We start from the raw sequence: 17,827 nt of genomic DNA on the forward strand, positions 1-17,827 counted from the left end.
GCTTTTATGCACTTCAGCGCTATTCAAAATGCTAAATCACTAAAAATAAAGCATACTACCTCAATATCTAAAAGCAAATTAAGATGATGACTTACAACCACGTTAATCATTCTGTGCTGGATCCTCATGTAATATAAAGATACCAGCTTTATTTGGTGAAATTGAGTCAACTCCATACTGTGGGTCTATCCTTCCAAATCTTTCTTTGAACAACTTAAAAAACAGTGATAGCTAAATTTTTTGCAGCTATATTCACCACCAAACAAATAAAACCAAAGAGCAAACAGTATTAAAATACACACATCTGTGTTTAAAGACAACGTGCATACTGCAGTGTGTGTCTCTACATTATTGCTCAGAATAGAAATGGTCACCATTCTTCAGAGGACAATATGGATCTCTGTTTTAAAGGCATCTCATGTGCTCTGGATAATGAGCCAAGAGCAGGAAGATTGGGTGTCAGATCACATCTCCATCCTAATTACTTCTCTATCAACTATGTCATTCAGACATTATTATTTTAGCTGTTCTAGAAGCTGCTACAAAATCTTTGCAACCATATACTGGACACAACTTTTCTTTCACTGTTAATTCAGTGATTTGTAAAAAAAGAAGGAAAACAAAGGTCAGGCCAAGTGCAACACATTAGGGTATTTCATTAGGGTATTTTATTTATGGAAAAACACTTCTGCCAGTCAATTCATTTCCAACTAGTCCGGGGAATAAATAAATCTGAACCCCGTACGATTTTTATAAAATGTTTGTTTTTGAAGCTTTTTGAAACCACATTTCTTTATCCATCATTTAACTTTGTGTAAACAGTTCGTAGCACAATTCAGAATGACTTAGAAATGGCCTTTTCTGGGTAGTTCATTTATTGCATCCCAGCTTCCAGTAACTCAGAAAAAACTGATCATGCACTTGTTACTGCTGCAACCCTCCATATTCTTTACCCAAGAAAACACAACAGATGTTGCATCATACAAGCAGATATGCAAACAGGTTTAAAAAGCACAGTACAATGGTTAAACAGAATTATCATAGAGATAATGCAGATATGTTCATAGAATAATCATACACAGAAAATATCAATCAGGAGCACAGTTTCTCTCTAACCATTGCTAGATTTGCATCTAAGAAGGGACCAGAAGTGAAGATGGCTCAAAAACCACTTCCACATGAGTCTGCAAGAATGTGCACTACAGGCACCTGTGTGGGTGAATGGAGAAACTGGGATCAGGGAACAGCAGGTAAAACAGAAGTGAGAATTACTTGTGCTCAAACTCAGGGCACTGCCAGAATAGAGCATCACAGCCAAGTACAAACTCAGAACTCTACCTGGGATCAAGCACAAGTCCCACAAAGGTTTGAAGACTCTCCAAACCCTACTGAGTTAGCAGGACTTCTATTCACCATCGAGATCCTGCTGCCCCACACCCCAGCCAAAGGAAATGAAGCATTCCTCATCACAGGTCCCACAACTTAAGCTTGCTCAATCCTATTATAAAATGGTAGCAAACACTACAATAAACAATAGTTTACAATAGTAAACAATAGTTTATTGTTATCAATCAAAGCAGTGCAATACGGCATTAGAAAACTATGAGAGAAACCATCAAGTTACACTCATGTTTCAAGCCAAACCTTCTTTATTCGAAGAATATTATTCTGGTACACACAAAATGTCATCACAATTACTCTACACACACTCTTTTGTTAAGTGCCTAAGGGGTAGGCAGCAGTCATTTTAAGTATTTAGGAAAACAGATGGGTCTGCCCTTGGTACTAAAATTCTGTAACGGTAAAAATCACTTCCATTCCATAACTGACCATATAAAGGCCAAGTGCTGTGGAAACAGCACTTTTCTGATTAATAACAAACGCACTTAGAAATAACTCTAAAAAACGAATACCACTCTCCTCCCTCCATGAAAATTACTACCTTTTATTTCCAAGTAATTGTACTGAATATATTTGCTTTGTATTTCCAGAATAACAATACCTCACTGAAGATAGACATCATTTATCTGACTTACCAGAACGATGGTGATGTTGCTCTTCCAGGAACTCCAAGTCAAGCATTAGGTCATCTTCATCCAACTCACAGGAACCCAAGTTATTCAAAACATCCTAGTATGGATTTAAAAAATAGCAGCATTAGACAGATGTTTTAGCCAAACTGCTCTGCACAAAATGATTTCCAATCAGATCTGGAAAACATATTTAAGGAGGACCTACAGAAAAATTTTCTGCTAACATTAGACCAGTGAGAAACAGTATGAAACAGCTGTCAAACTTGAAGCGAGTTTGTCACCATTGTCTTTTTAGAGGATGTCAAAAATTTAACACAAAACCCCAGAAGTACAAGTAATATCATCTACTTTTTTTTTTTTACTGCTGAGTGATGGTTTTGTGCCTTTGAAGTTTAATCATAACTTTTTATGAAGAATAAAAATGGGTTTTTTAGCACAACATAAAACTATCAGTGCATGTTTTTTTATTAAATTTTGGAATTCTAAGCACTGCCTGCCCTTAACCAATATACTCTGAAGAGAGATTTACTGTTCTATTTATCCAAAGGATAAATAGACACAAATTCAGCATAAACAGGAAATTCAGGCATGAATTATCAGCTTGTGAATTTTTAAGTGGGTGGCAAAAACTTATATAGACAGAGAAGAAATTTGACTCTGAAGTGTGGCTGGTTAGGTCCCCATTACCATTTGTTTGCCAAGTCTTAACCACAGACAGATAATGCAGGTTTACAGACAGGGACAATAATTCTCCATCTTCTTCCCATGTGTACTTTATTCTATGGTCATTTCTTTAGACCTGGCAATAATATTGATTTTCTCCACAGTCACCAATCAAAACTAATACAATGCCTTCTTCCAGCTGGCATTTTGTTTGTTGATCAACAAGCAATATTGCAGGGCTCAATTCTTCAGTCCATCCACAGGTAAATAAGGCTTTAGACACCGCAAGGCAAGATGCTGGCAGCCTATGCACTGTACATGCTCCCAACAGTAATGTAACAGAACAAATTAGAGTGAGAACCCACATCATCCCAAAGCATTGAACTGTCTGGGAGATCTTGGCCTGAGAGATACAACAGTATTATACATTAAACTAGTAAAAGCCCTTCTTGACTTCAGTTCCAACTGTAGTTTTTAGGTTCCTTCTAATTCTTTAAAGCATTTTCCTATCACAATAGATGTCACTTCTTATTCCTATTCACCGCTTGCACCTACTCAACCCTTTGGAGTAATTACTTTGTCCAACTCTGTTTTCTGGTCTTCCACAAACGACACATAAGCAACACAAGGACTTTTTCTTGCATTCTTTCCCTGACTTAGCATCAGCACAAGAAGCCTCTCACAAGATACAGAACCCATTGCTATGGCTGTTACTGTATTTTTTGTCACGTTTTTAATTTAGATGCTATTATGCACTCAAGCTTAATCAAATGATATAGTAAACTTAGAGAATGTACAACATACTTTGTTTACATATTGTTCTTGCCATGTAACAAAATAATTTGGTGAAAACATCCAGAAGAACAATCCCTGCAATTTTTAATCAACAGATGAAAGCTTTCCATGCCAGTAGACGCAAAAGGTAAAAAGGGTGGAGTACACAGGTTTGTTCTTTACATTAAAATTTGTCTATACTACAGTTTACCAACTGAATCCACATTGATATCAAAGCTGAGCATCATTTGCTAAGCTAGATTAGCAAGGAACAATGAATTCATGCTAACTGAGCATCTCCTATATCTTGTGCAGTAATTTATGTGTGGTCTGAAATCCTGGGAGATTGCCTGCAAAAACACAGTGACTCACAGCCTTCTTCAAGAAGCAAATTCCACTTGATTTGGAGTAAACAAACAGAACCACAATTTTCTAAGCCGAAGAGCTGAAGAACCATGTAAGAGGGATCAAAAGTAACAAGTCTTTATTCAAGTCTCCTCCTGCTTATTACTCTTTTTAGGAAGATCTACACTACCTGAGTAATGCTCCAAGTGGAGGCAAACTGTGCTCCATCTACCCTCTCTGTTGTGCTGATGTACATCTGATGTACATCCTGCTCCACACAGGAACACCTCTCCTGTCCACCTGAGCTGAGGGCTCCCTGCTGCCCTCCCAAGGCACCTGTGACCTCCTTGCCTTCGCTCTCCTACAGCCTCTTCAACCGCACCAACAGCAGGCAAGCCGAAGTGACAAAGAAACACTCTCCCTCCCCTGGTTCATCCTTTTCTAAGTACCTCTTCCAGGTACAGTCTCCCTGTGTTCCCAGGAGTTAACATGTTCTTTATAAAGGGAATCACAGGACTGGGACCAAATAAATTAGAGCAGCTACTGTCCATCACGGCAAGAACAAGGGCCTGACGGGGCTGCTCCACCTCCAAGGATGTCAATGATGGCAGTCCAGCTGACTCTCTGCTCTGATGGCCAACTTGTAGGCAGAGTTCTTCCATGGACACAGACAAAAAACGAACTCAGGAATGCATAAAAGCCCACCCAAGCACAGAGCATTAATTAGATTCCCAGGGCTGTTCTAACTAAGTAATATTTTCTGAAAACATATAATTAGAAAGTAAGAGAGCTGAGCTCTCAGAATGACCTGCCTAATATCATAGCACAGCTAAGTGACACACCAACATCCTCCATCCTTCTGCCTCTTCACTAGGATTCATTACTCCTTTGTTGCTATGAGAATTAACAAAAATTGTAATTTCCTTTAAAGTTTAATACCTCTTGACCTCTGCCCATTCCTTCCCTCACCACTGCCACAGCAGTCTTTGAAGAATAACACTATTAAATATTTAAAAAATTAAATAAGAGACAGATCAAGCCCTAAAGAGCATTGCAAGTGAATAGTTTCGAGGCTTTTCATAAAGAAAAAGAAATTAATTCTTCCATCAAGGTCTCAAGGAACCATGTGTGGTCTATTTAGGGCAGCATACCTTTATTTTAGGAGGCAGACCATTTAGTTAAGGCACAACCTTGAGGCAAAAACCTCTTAACTGACCCTGTAACAGCCTTTCAGAAGCCTTAAGACATACTTCATACTTCCAGAGTGTGCTTGATTTGTACTACCATTTTGACTTTATAACACACTCAAAATTAACATGATGGTGCTTTTTTTTTTCTAGTCAATCAGGAATTTGATCATAACCTCTGAGAAGAGCACATGAACACACACATCTCAGATTTTCCTGCTCAACACAGCCTGCAACAAGTTTAAAAACTAATAAATTCAATTTGCCAATCATAGTCTCTACCTTTGACTTGGTGGACTACCACTGTTATTTTAAGGATTCTGTATTTACACAAGAATTCAGTAATATTAATTTAAATGTCACAAACTTAGACTGAACAGCGGTGATTTGTACAACAGAGGCTCAGGATCTGTTGGATAACCAATAATGGCTGCAAGCAGTACAGGATGCTAATCTATAAATATTTCAAGGCATCAGTACCTTCTTATTAACACATTTCATATTTAAAATTCTTTCAGCAACCACAAGAAGTATAAACTGATATTTTCTTCCAACCAGCTATCTTATGCAGGACTCATTGAATTCAGTGGTACTCAACTTAGTCTGGGCCTAGTCACAACTTCCTTAACATTCTTAAGTAATATAATCTAAAAATAGTTTTAGTATCAAAAGGTAGCCAGTAATTTGCACAGGCATGGTTCATAAATAGCTGAAACCTTTTAGTAAGAGAGATGTGCTAGGCACAGAGTTCCCCCAGCCAGTGAGGTTACTCAGGCCTGTTGAAGGGGGTTTCCCTCCCTGTCTCCTTTCTCTCTTCCCAGTTTCCCTTCCTAAGAACAGAAACTCAAAAGAAATCTAGTGCATAGCATATCAATTTTAGTTCCTTTCCAGAATAGAGAAGTATTGAATTATTTTTACACCTGCTCAGTTCAGAGGACAACACTAAAAATGAATTTGAAAGCTGGAATAGGTAACAACAGCTTTAGCAGTAAATATATATAAAATGCCTAAGATAATAGGTCTCAAATCTATCATTGGGCTTTAAACAATAAAAAGCAAATAACATCTCTAAGAAGGCTTCTTGATTATGGTTTTTTTCCTAATTATTACTCCAAATAACTAACTTACACATACAAATACCTAGCCGAACTACTGCTGATGGAATTAGAGTATAGTCCTCTAAAAATTGACTACTCTGCTTTTCAAAAATGTCACATAATTTTCAAAAACACACATATGAATATCCAAATACACTAATGTATATTATTTTGTTAAACAATGTAATTCAATTCCACACAAACGAAGCAAAACTGTATTAATTGCACAATACACATAAGCCAAGTAGGCTAAACCCATGCAGAACTCAGTATTTACAACTAATAGATAAAACCAAGTTTAATACTTTGGTTTAGGTAACAAATCTCCCATTTGAACCAGCCAGTAATCACTGGCACCAACCAAAAGATTCATTTCTTCATGTTTTCACACATTTTATTCTAGACTTCTTGCTCTTCTACACAACTGAAATAATCAAGTAACAGCAAGGTCCCAAAGGCTGCAGACAGAGATTCTCTGTCATTAACAGCTTTTTTGGAATGTTGTATCAGTTATTTTTTAGATTTATTCTAATTAACATGCAGTCCCCACTCAACATGATATTCAAACAACTTTTGTATGCTTTTCAAGTGCTATAGTGGCAATCTTGAGAGAGACTTAGCCCTGATAAATCTCGTTTTGCTGAGCAAGGGGATGCAATTATTTTTTTCTGACCAGCGTTTTTGCTTACCAGACAGGTTGAATTTGGGGCCTTGCATTATTCAGCGTATCTCCAGATTCTTTTACACAGATTGTGATTACTATTCCATTGCTGTATTGTGTTGCTGCAACAAAACCTTGACTATTTGCTGAGATTGTTCAAGGGCTTTGAGAACCTGAGGTCCAGTAAGCAACTTAAGCTACAAGACTGAAGCATTGGCATGTTTGCAACATCCATGAAGAAAATATACACAAGGGAAGTCTGGTTATAAATACATTGCTATAACCTTACTGTCATGAACATGAACATACTGACTGCATTTTAGTCTTTAATGGATCTTCTGGTCAAGCTTTCCACTGTTTGACCCTCTTTTGCCGCTGCACTTGCTCTGATGCTTGCCTTGCAAAATTCTCACTGCTACTGCAACTTAAACTGAGCATTTAAGATTTGGTCATGGGCGTCCCTCCAGGAATCCTGATTCTTGTACACACACACACACAGATACATTTTTCCTCAACTGTCTGTAATTCTGACCATTGCCTCTTTACACTTTAAGGTAAGCCTTAAACCTCAGGGGAATAATTTTTTAACATTTCCCCCCCCAGAAATAATAGCAAGGGTCTCATTTGCATAAGTGCTTATGCAGCAATCACTGGATTTTCAAGAACTACAAGAACAGTATTTTAAACTCACTTTGGGCGGTTTTGCTTTTTTCCTCTCACATTGGCCTCTAGACATCTTCCTAATTGTCTTCCTCTGTGTATCTGTTCTTAACTATTATCTAAATACAGATTTTCATATATTATTGGTGCAAGAGGAAGAACATTTCCAAAATGTAAGGATTTAATGTTCATGCCTCCCCACTGAAATAACGTACTAAATGTGGTTTGTAAAATTCCTCTCAGAGTATAACAATACATTAATATTTAATATTATAGACTCTCTTTTTTCCTTCACTGTAGAAATCTATGTGGGAGGCTATTTGAGATCAATGCCTTTACAAGAGTATACAGAAAACACACTCTAGGGAGAATAATTTGATTTTTTGTAAAGTCACATGTATGAAAATTCACCTGTATCAACTGAGGGTCACTGAATACCTGATGCTGGCGAAGAACAGAATTAAATACTTATTTCAAGACTGAAATGCTTTCTAAAGATTGCCGAAGGATAGTACTTAATCAAAATTGTATTCAACAAAGGAACATGGCATACAATCAGCATAAGAATGAAAACTGAGACATACTCAAGGAAGAAGAAAGACCTTGAGCTATTTAAAGTAATGTTAGCTGCTAGAACTATACCTGAATAATTCATGGACATAATGAAGTATTTCCCCTTCTGCTCTCTCCCACACACTTCAAAGGGAAAATGAAAGTACATGAAATCCAGCAAACAGAAAAACTTTTACTAACATAGAATCTCTGCCAACAGCCTAAAAATCTTTCCATCAAGTGTAAAGCTTATGGATTACTTTCATATAGCAAGAGTAGCACAAAACAGTTCGTTTTTTTCCTGAACAGCATCACCCAAAAAGTGCATTATTCTCTACACGAACAAACTGAAGAATTCAGAAAAGAAATAAATGTTGCCATGTTTACTAAGAACATCTTCTGTAGCTAACATGTGAAAATCCAGTTATATAATAAATTAATGAGCCCTTAAGAACCAAGGACAGAAATTTAACAGTGGAGGGAACAGTATAACTGCAGAGGTCAGATCAATCATACCATTCTTCAAAATATTTTCTGCGTGCACTCTCAGTCGTGCAAGGGAAGAGCAGTACTTTCTACCTGATTGTTTTTCTACCCTTTGAATTCTCTCTGTCCATTAAATCAATGCTTTCAGTGATGCTCCTCTTGCCTGAGTGAATGTAACTGATGGACTCTCCCAACAGGTCTCAAGCTGGCACTCACCCATCCCAGGCTCACTGTGCCATAGATCCAGGCAGCGCCCTGGAGACACACAAGGGGAATACAGCCAAGCCCACACACTGCTGGGGGCAGAGACAGGTCCTGCCCATGCTCCTGACCTAACACAGTGTCAGTCAAAACCAGAGGGGCAATACCCAGTGTTTTGGTAGGACAGGAATGCCACCAGTAGTATAACTGGTAACAAGACAAAAGTATTCTGTAACACTGCTAAGCACAGGGACACAAATAATACGCTGTTCCAAAGACTCAAACAGAGAACACTGACATATTTGCACAAACTATGTGTAAGAAATCACACAAAAAACCTCAGAAAGATTATAAAAAAGGTGGTGCGACAGGGAGGAGAGAGAGAAGTGACGGAATCAGAACTAGTCCTCATTCCAAAAATGAGATGACCTATAGGAGAGGTGGATCAAGTCCCTTTCTTTTTGGGGTGGAGACTGATAAGGACGAAGCCATCAAGGACGAGTGCACAAAGATGAGGAAAGAAGCAGCACTCTCTGGATCCAGTTTCCAACCCTTGAGAGAGCAGAGCCTGGCCTCCACAGACCCAGCGAGGGTGATGGCAAGGACCATCCTACCAAGACTGGCCTTGCTCCTCATCTCCTAAACAATCTCATTTTTAGTTCAGCAGCCATCTTTGACTCATACACATATACAGGCATGTACCCCATACCTACTTGCAACACAGGCACAGATAAATAGCTCTGAAGAGAGCTGGGAGGCAACAGGTGGCCTCAGCATTTAAGTTTGAGTTTTAAACCATTTTAAGCAAATTTAAGCAATTTTAAGCATCTATGATCGCATTCTAAATCCATATTCAAGTCAACCTTAGGTAAGGATCAACGTTTGACAGACCTGATAAAAGACAGCAATCACCTAACCCTGAATTCACTGTTCGTCAAGAATTTTCAAGTAAATGCCACCTTGAAAATGTGCCAAAGCCTACATGAAGCAAAAAGCCTGAGACCTGTATCTATGGAAAAAAATAAAAAAATCTCAGACAGAGGCGCTTTGCTGAATGGTTGCCACACTTTCAAATAACTTTAGAGTGTTGAGATGCACTTTGGCTGTAAACAAAATCAAGACAATGGGATTTTCTGCATTCAAAAAGGTGTATACATTTTTCATACATCAGTCTGCAATTTCATTAACAGAATCCCAGAGGAAAAAAAAACCCACTCTGAAGAAAGTATGAAAATACAGTCAATGAAATGGAATAAAGCTTAAAGGGACCAAATAAAGCCTTCTTTAGTAGATTTTTTTTTCCTCCTCATTCTAACACACATATGCTTTCCTCCCAGCAGAGGGATACATCTGCAACATGTAATCTGCTTTGTGGATTAGTTAATGTTTTTACAGCTTTTGTAATAGGCAAAGCGTTATGCAAGCATTCTAGCGCAGTCATTATCAGCACACAGCTTTGGGAAATTTTTCTAAACTCTTGCCAAATTTTTCTGCCAAACACAGAAAAAGCTCCTCAATCATCTCTATCCCACATTTATATAGGATATAATTTCGACCACTCTGTGAAGCTTATCTGTATATACCTTAGAAATGTGAGTACATCTAAACAGCGTCCAACAGGTTATTCAACACAGTCCATTATTTTGGTCAGTTATTTTTTTCCAAAAGCACTCAAATTACAAACACAACTTACATCTAAACCTTCTGTCACTTGAAATTTTGTCTGTGTCCTGAAAGCACCCAAGTCAGTGCTTCAGCCAACACTTAAAGGGCTGAAATTTGCTGTACGACACCGAAGGGATCTTCAATTCTATTTTTGCTTTTTCTCAACCAGTGCTAGAGAGAGGGAAAGAAAAAAAAAGCATAACCACAGAACTATGGTTATATAGGAAAAAAGAATATAACCACAGTGAGAACCTGAGTGCCAAAAAGAGAAAAATATTAACATCAGAGGACACAAGAGGGAGAACCTAACTATTTACAGTCATGAAAACCCCCTACCACTCCTGTGTCAAACTCTTATGCAAAGAGTTTGTCAGTATTGTTCTGACAAACTACCTAACAATTCACCCATCGTTCACTGGTTCTCACAATTCATCTACTGCCACGATCCAGCATCAGCCACAGTCATCTGTGACACAGCTGAATTTAAACTCCTTTACCCAAACAGCTTGGTCCATACCAAGCTCAAGAACTGATGGATTTTTCTTGCAAATAAAAGAATGTTCCAATTCTAGTTCTATCAGCTATACTGTTGGAGTCAGCACTTTTGGATGCCAAGTGAGGATAATCTGTTTTATGGCTTGAGCATGATTTTGTTTCTAAGAAAAGACTAAGAACTTTCTGCATATCAAAAACTCAAAATTCTTCTAGACATATGATTAAATATTTTTTTCCTTCCCAATATTATTATAAGTCAATTAAGGCTGAACCTTCCATTTCTAATTTTAAATTCTAGCCTCTAATATTGGTGATAAAACACAGGAAGCCTTGTAAATGAAACCACAACTGACCCTTTGTTAGAGCGTCATTAATGCAATATATAATAGATATGGTATGGATAATATTATTTGAATTCTTTCTGTTTCCATAGAAACTTTGGCCTACAGCTGCTCTGATAAACAGGGCTTTATAGCATTCTTTGAGAAATTACTCTGCTCAAATGGCATTTTTCCACTACTGCATACTTTTCTCCACTTTCTTTAGTTTGGTTTTCGTTAGATTTTTCTTTTCTTGTTGGAAGGAAAAGTGTAATGTCAATTATTGGTCCAGAAGAAAAAAAAATCTTTTAATTATCACAGTTGAAGGGGCAGTGAATTGGGAACCTGAAGCAAAGCAAACTGTTGCAAGTTTTGACTAACAGCAGCAATACAAAAATGCAACACCCCATCTTGGAGAGTTTCCAAAACAGCAGAAACAGAAACCACAACAACTTGCTGGAAATCCTGCAATGCAGCTATTTGACTGGCTTTGTCTCTTCTCCTCCATACTTTCAAAACTATTTGATGCTTAAGACACCTAACTCTTTCAGTATCGACATCTGTATCATCTTCTAACAAATATTTGGCTCTAGACCACAGAATGAAAGAGCAGCATCAATATCTATGAAACAGTGTCCAATTCTTTCCCATTATTTACAGAGGTACTTCCCCCACACAGAAAAATTTGGCATGCCAAGCATCCCAGCTGAAGAACAGAACACTACATGCGGGTATCAGGGTTGACCTGGCTGTTGTGGCCAAATTCAGAGATGACCAAAACTCCACCAAAGCTGCCACTCACCTTCCCAACTACTTGCAGCTAGGGACAACCACTAGAACCTGGCTGTGTCGCAGCATTCACTTACGCAAAAGAATTATCTGTTGCTGAAGTCAGTGTGCTATTAAGAGGGTGATTTTCTTGCCAGAGCAAAGCAGAAAGGTCTGAGACCACAACACTCTTGGAGAGGTATAACACAACTTGAACTAAGGCCAGGGAAGATAATTAGGCTAGCTTAAAGCTTTTGGCCATCCCTGTCTGTTCAGGCTACCCAACAACAGACCTAGTTTTATCACTGCTTCAGAGCTTAAAGAAGAGGCAGAAGATGACTCCCTCTAAGGCAATGAACTCACAGTTCATTTTAAGTACAACATAACCCTTAGCAATGTTAATTGCCTCACACACTGTTACTTCCTCGCACGACATCCAATTCTTCAGTAACTTGAATCAATACAGCAGCTTAAAAATTAGACTGATGTCAGGCTCATCAGACTGAAAAAATGTAGTTGCTGATGCATTCCAACCAGCGAGGCTTAAATAATAATGTTACATAAAACATGTCATATACAAATGCATATGAGGCCCGACTGTCATACAAGTAGTGTAGAGATTGGATCAGTGTCTGGATCAGAAGAAAAAAACATTCTAAAAATTAGGTATAGGATTTATCATAAAGCAAAGCACAAAACTTGTTTTTCACGCTCCTTTGATGTCTTTTACCCCCAATTCTGTTTCCATTTCTTTCCATTCATTGTGTGGCTTTGCTTTTAAATGGTATCTGCTATGTTTCTTGAACAATTCCCATTGTTCCTAAAAATTTAACAGAAATAATGTGCATGTAATACAGCATAGAAAAAAAAACAGCACATTTTTGGCTTAGAAAAACACTGACTGAAAAAGTGCAGTCACTGAAGCACCAACTTGGTTGTTAAAGGCTTTCTGGTTTGCCATTACGTATCACAAGAAGTGCCAGAATTCTTCATTCTGAGAATGTGACCAGCCTGGTGTTTGAACAAATGGAGATGGGTGGCTTGTGACACTGATGCGTTAGACCTCAGACAGTCTAGAAAGCCTCAGCTGTGAGGGAGTACTCCAAAGACTTTTTCACTAATCAACATTTATGCATCTTCAGTCTAGAGAGCAATTTAAACTCTCTGAGGTCTTGGTGACAGTGTCAGAAACTTTCTAAAATCTTAACCAAAAAAGACTGTCATTATAATGATTTTCACTTGCCATTAATTCCCAGCTGCCTAATTTAGTACTGTAGAAAGCAGTCCCCAAGTACTAATTGGAATAAATTTTTAATTTAATAGTCTAATGTGCTCCGGTTTGGGTTTTTTTTCCTTTAATCGAATCAATGATCTCATTATTTGTTAACGACTAGGTGCTGAGGGCAAATTCTTAAGAAGCTTAAAAAAAGACAGCCTCTTGGTCAATAGTCTAGATTTTAAAAGGATCACAAGGTAAGTTATCATTTTCTTGAAGAATTAAGTAAAACAGTCTTCTGATTTGAATGGGATAGTGGCATTTATAGGTTCAGATAACAAGTTGTTTCTGTTTCATTCCCATTCTAAGCAGGGAATGAAACCCCAGAAAAGCCCAGACTTTTTCAGCATTGAAATCACGATTTTATCCCATAACATGAGTGAGATGAATCCTCATGGACTAAGCCTCAGTAGGTCCATCACAATAAACATCTTTAGAGAATATTTGCCACAAAAACTTATTCAGCATATAACTGCATTTATATCCAATTTTCAAATGTAGTATAAATTTGAAAACTGAATCAGTTTTCAAATTTATACTAAAAAGAACTTCATCTCTTAAGTGAGACCAGTCTTCTTCTATACAGTCAGGCCTTTAGAAAATAAGCTGAAATATTAAACAGCAAATATTTGCTGTCTTACAGTTGACAGACTGACATTACTTTCAAATGTTTACTAGACTGAGGAAACACTCGTACTACACTTTTGAGTATCTTACTCTGGAGTACTGCACTATACCAATACTAGTGATGTTAAAACTACTTATTCTCAACCAGGTTCTAACCTCACTTTAGTCAACAGGTTCCATTTCCATTTTTGAAATAGACTAGCAGACAGCTTTACACATCCAAAATAAAGTGGCATGCTTCCTCTTGGTCAGTATCCCTATTTTTAAAATGCTTTCCTGCATCTAAGATCCTTCTCCAAGCTGCTGCTGCTTTTAGTCTAAAATAAAAGTACAGAGTTAAAGAGCCTCCAGAAATAGGCAGCAGAAGCTACATAAGACTAGATAATACTGAATGTGCTGAGGGAAAACAAAAAAATGATCAAATATCAATGCCTATCCCTTCTGCAGCCTTAATTCTGTATGTATAGACTGGATTACACAAAAATCAGGTTTTGTTTTCTTTCCACTTACTGGAGTCATAAAGCAAACACAATCACTGTGAAAAAGCCACCACATGTAAAGATTGTTCTGGAGCTCAGTACTATGCATTATTCCCACATTTGCAGTGGAAAAAGTACATGAACTTTTACAAACAATAACTTATTAGCCTACTTTCCTAAAGAATAAGGTTTAAGCCATCCCATTGTCTAAGCACAATGTTTTTTCCCTTCCAGGAAAAAAAAAAAAAAAAAAAAAAAAAAAAAAAAAAAAAAAAAAAAAAAAAAAAACACCAGGAAATTTTGAACCTGATTACCAACAATTACTAAACTGGAAACCAAGAAAACTGAAACACTTTGCACTAAACTGGAAAGTGACAGGCATAATGCAGAAGCTGAGCTACAGCAGATATTTGGAAGAGTAAGATTCAAGCACTGCATATTCTACGACCAAAAGCCAGGTGGAAAATTGAGAGCTGTAACTGCCTCAGCCATAATGGCTTCCTTCACTTGCAGCACCCTATGCCTATGCAGAATGACAAAGGTGTCTTTTAATCAGCATCTCCATGCAGTGTTCATGTACTTAAAAAAAAACCCAAAAACTCCATGATTTAGTGCAATATTAAACAAAGAAAATTCATGTAGCTTTTTTTTTTTTTTTTCATTATGTCATACTGCACAAAATTCAGCTTTTTCATTTGGGTACAATGTCTATTACTAAATCATTCTTTTCAGAAATGTCTTGAGACAACGTATAAGAAAAAGGAAACCAAGTCAAAATTCTGTTATGCCTCAATACAGTAGAATTTTGTTTTCCCCTCCATACAGTACCTGCACTGCTACCAAGCAACAGCTCTGAACAATTATGTACTCTCACTCTGCTACTCAAAAAGCTGCAAATTCGTTTTACAGCCAGCTGATGCTTACAGAGTAAAAGCATGTTGAGCTGGCCTGTCCATCACCTCACTCAACGCATTCCTCCACATCACAAGAGAACTCCTTAGCCTGCCAGCTGCCCAATGCCTTCAGGCATCTCTCTCCCTTAGGCAACACCACAGAGCTCTGAAGTTGAAATGACCTTGCCGAGCTCCAGCATAAGGATTTCACTTGCCATGGTATTTTATCTGTTCAGGATTCTTTACTCCTGAGAGATCCTATACCCTTCCCAAATCCAAGGACAAGGCACTGCCAGTTTCTTAGCACTGCAGGGTTACAGATCCCTGGTTATGACAGTGGCATCATCAGAAATAAAAAGCTCGAAGAGGCTTTCTTGCCACATGTCTCACCTACTGAGAAATCAAAAGAACCCTGTTTGCCTCTCTTCCCAAAGCCTCAACACGGTTTTCTATGCTGCAGAGTGGCATGCTGCTCCTAAATGCTCTCCAAATATTATCTGACTGCTATTTGTATAAAATAAGGAGAACATAAACCACGTTTTCATCAAAAGGCTTAGCTATCATACTACACAAGAAATCGAGCAGCCTTCACTCCGAAGCAAGGCACGTTTCACAGCAGCATCCACCATTCCGAAGAAGCCTGCTGCCACCAAGTGGCTGAGTGGAAAAATTAGCTCCTGGGGAAAATGCACTGGACACAGCTCCCTAAAGAATGACTTTGAATTGCAGTTGGCAGTCTGTTTGTGTTGACAAAATCAGGTAATCAAAAATTAATTTCTACGCACAACAATCAACAGACAACTTCAGGGATCTATGAAAGAGACAAATGGGCTACTGACACCACAGAATAATTGACTTCAGTTTTTGCATCAGAGTTCTGTATCATGAATTTAGAGTATAATTGAAAGGTTTATACATTTAAATATTAATGCTACCCAGAATGGAAGAAGTACAATGTAATTACTGTTACCAGTGGCAGACCTGATCGCTTGCTGGCATACTGTTAAAATTAACTCTGGGTGCAGAAGATCCAAGTGCATTCTCTGTTACACTTGTATTACAGATGCTTCCCTTTTAAAATAAAACCAGGATGATATGGGACTTATTGCCTTTTGACCTTGATGTACATGAACTTTATACTTCAATATTTCACTGCAAAAAAAACAAGTTTCTAAAAAGTGAATTGAAGAAAATTAGATCAAAAGGGTTTATTTTTTTGGGGTTTTTTTTTTCCATCCTTGGAAGAAGTTCTCCTTAAAAAAAAAGAACTCAATCTATGATTGACAACCATCTATCTCACTCCTTATTTCTTCATGGTAGTTCTTAAACTGAGCATAATCTTGTTGTGGGACTTTGGCCCATTCCTGGTGATTTGAAGATAACTACAAAACACAAGTGCAAGTTCTTAAGTGGCAACTTGTCATTTTCTCTTACTGATATAAAAAGGCCCTGGTATAATAATTTCTGTATTACATCAAATTTCTGTATTACATCATGGGTAATGCATTACACATGCAGATATTCTAAATTTCTCTGTTCCATTATCAATAAAAATAACTGTTCAGGGTTGTGAACACTGTTTTCTGTTTCATGCGACACACAGGACTAGCTGATGCTTTCAAACCAAGCACAAAGAAAAAATATGTTTTTAGATTTATTTTTGTACATCTGAAACTGCCGCTACTCAGGTCAGAGAAAATAACAGCCTCTGACCCATGCATTCTTAACGTACTCTAAAACAGCAATGGGCAAAAAGAAAAGCTGCTAAAGATGGCATTTCTTTTTGAATACTGGGTGGTAGTGAAATTCCATATCAAGATAAATCTTTTCATAGATTGTCTGTGCACTGAGAAAAGAGCTATTAATTTAATCTCTACAGTATAACTAATAATCTTCGCTGCTTTAGCTGATAATACAGCCCTTAACACAATGTGCTGCAAATGGAACTAAAAGCAGCCCATCATTAGCGCTGAGAAGGTCAAGGAGAAGACAGAACTAGGTATTTCACAGTAGTGCATGGCCCAGACGACAAGAGGTAAGAGAGACATAGACTGAAACAAGGTTCAGACCTGACAAGGGAAGAAACTCATTCCACAGGAAGACAGACAAGTACTGAAACCCTTCTTTGAGGCAGTATGGTCTCCAGCCTTGGAGACTTTCAAGACCCAGCTGGATCAAGCCTGGAACAATTTGGACTGACCTCATACCTGGCCCTGCTGTGAGCAGGGGGTCAGACAAGACCTCATAAGGTCCCTTCCAACCTGAACGACAATATTAGTATAAAAACCTATTCCTTTATCAGTGGTCATCACTTGACTTTATATTGTTGTCTCTGGCATGTGATCATATTCTAGTAGTGATAAGGTAATAAAACGAGAGGTTTTTTCTCACACAACTCTCACATTAATTACTTGTAACAGCAGAGGTTCCCATTTGTAGAAACCCTGAGATATTTTTGGAATTTATCAGGATAAATTAAATGGGATTTCTTACTAAATAAGGTAGCACTTCCAATCATCTCCAAGAATTTGCAATCTTATGCCTGTCAAATTTCGTCCTATTCCTTCACTCACTAGACTCCTTATGTTACACTTCTCTTTTAATCAGCAGTCACACCTTGTGTTCACATTTAAGAAAAGTCACTC

General features: G+C 37.8%; 1 protein-coding gene across 1 annotated transcript in view; it reads right to left on the reverse strand.

Moving 5' to 3' along the window:
• Positions 1–17,827, reverse strand: part of CCSER1 (coiled-coil serine rich protein 1) — a 621,205-nt gene that overhangs the window by 482,690 nt on the left and 120,688 nt on the right. The window contains 1 exon segment of the mRNA XM_066317939.1: positions 2,037–2,130. Within this exon segment, the coding sequence (XP_066174036.1) occupies positions 2,037–2,130 (94 nt within the window).

Source organism: Sylvia atricapilla, chromosome 4, assembly GCF_009819655.1.
Source record: "Sylvia atricapilla isolate bSylAtr1 chromosome 4, bSylAtr1.pri, whole genome shotgun sequence".
NCBI classification, from domain to species: domain Eukaryota; kingdom Metazoa; phylum Chordata; class Aves; order Passeriformes; family Sylviidae; genus Sylvia; species Sylvia atricapilla.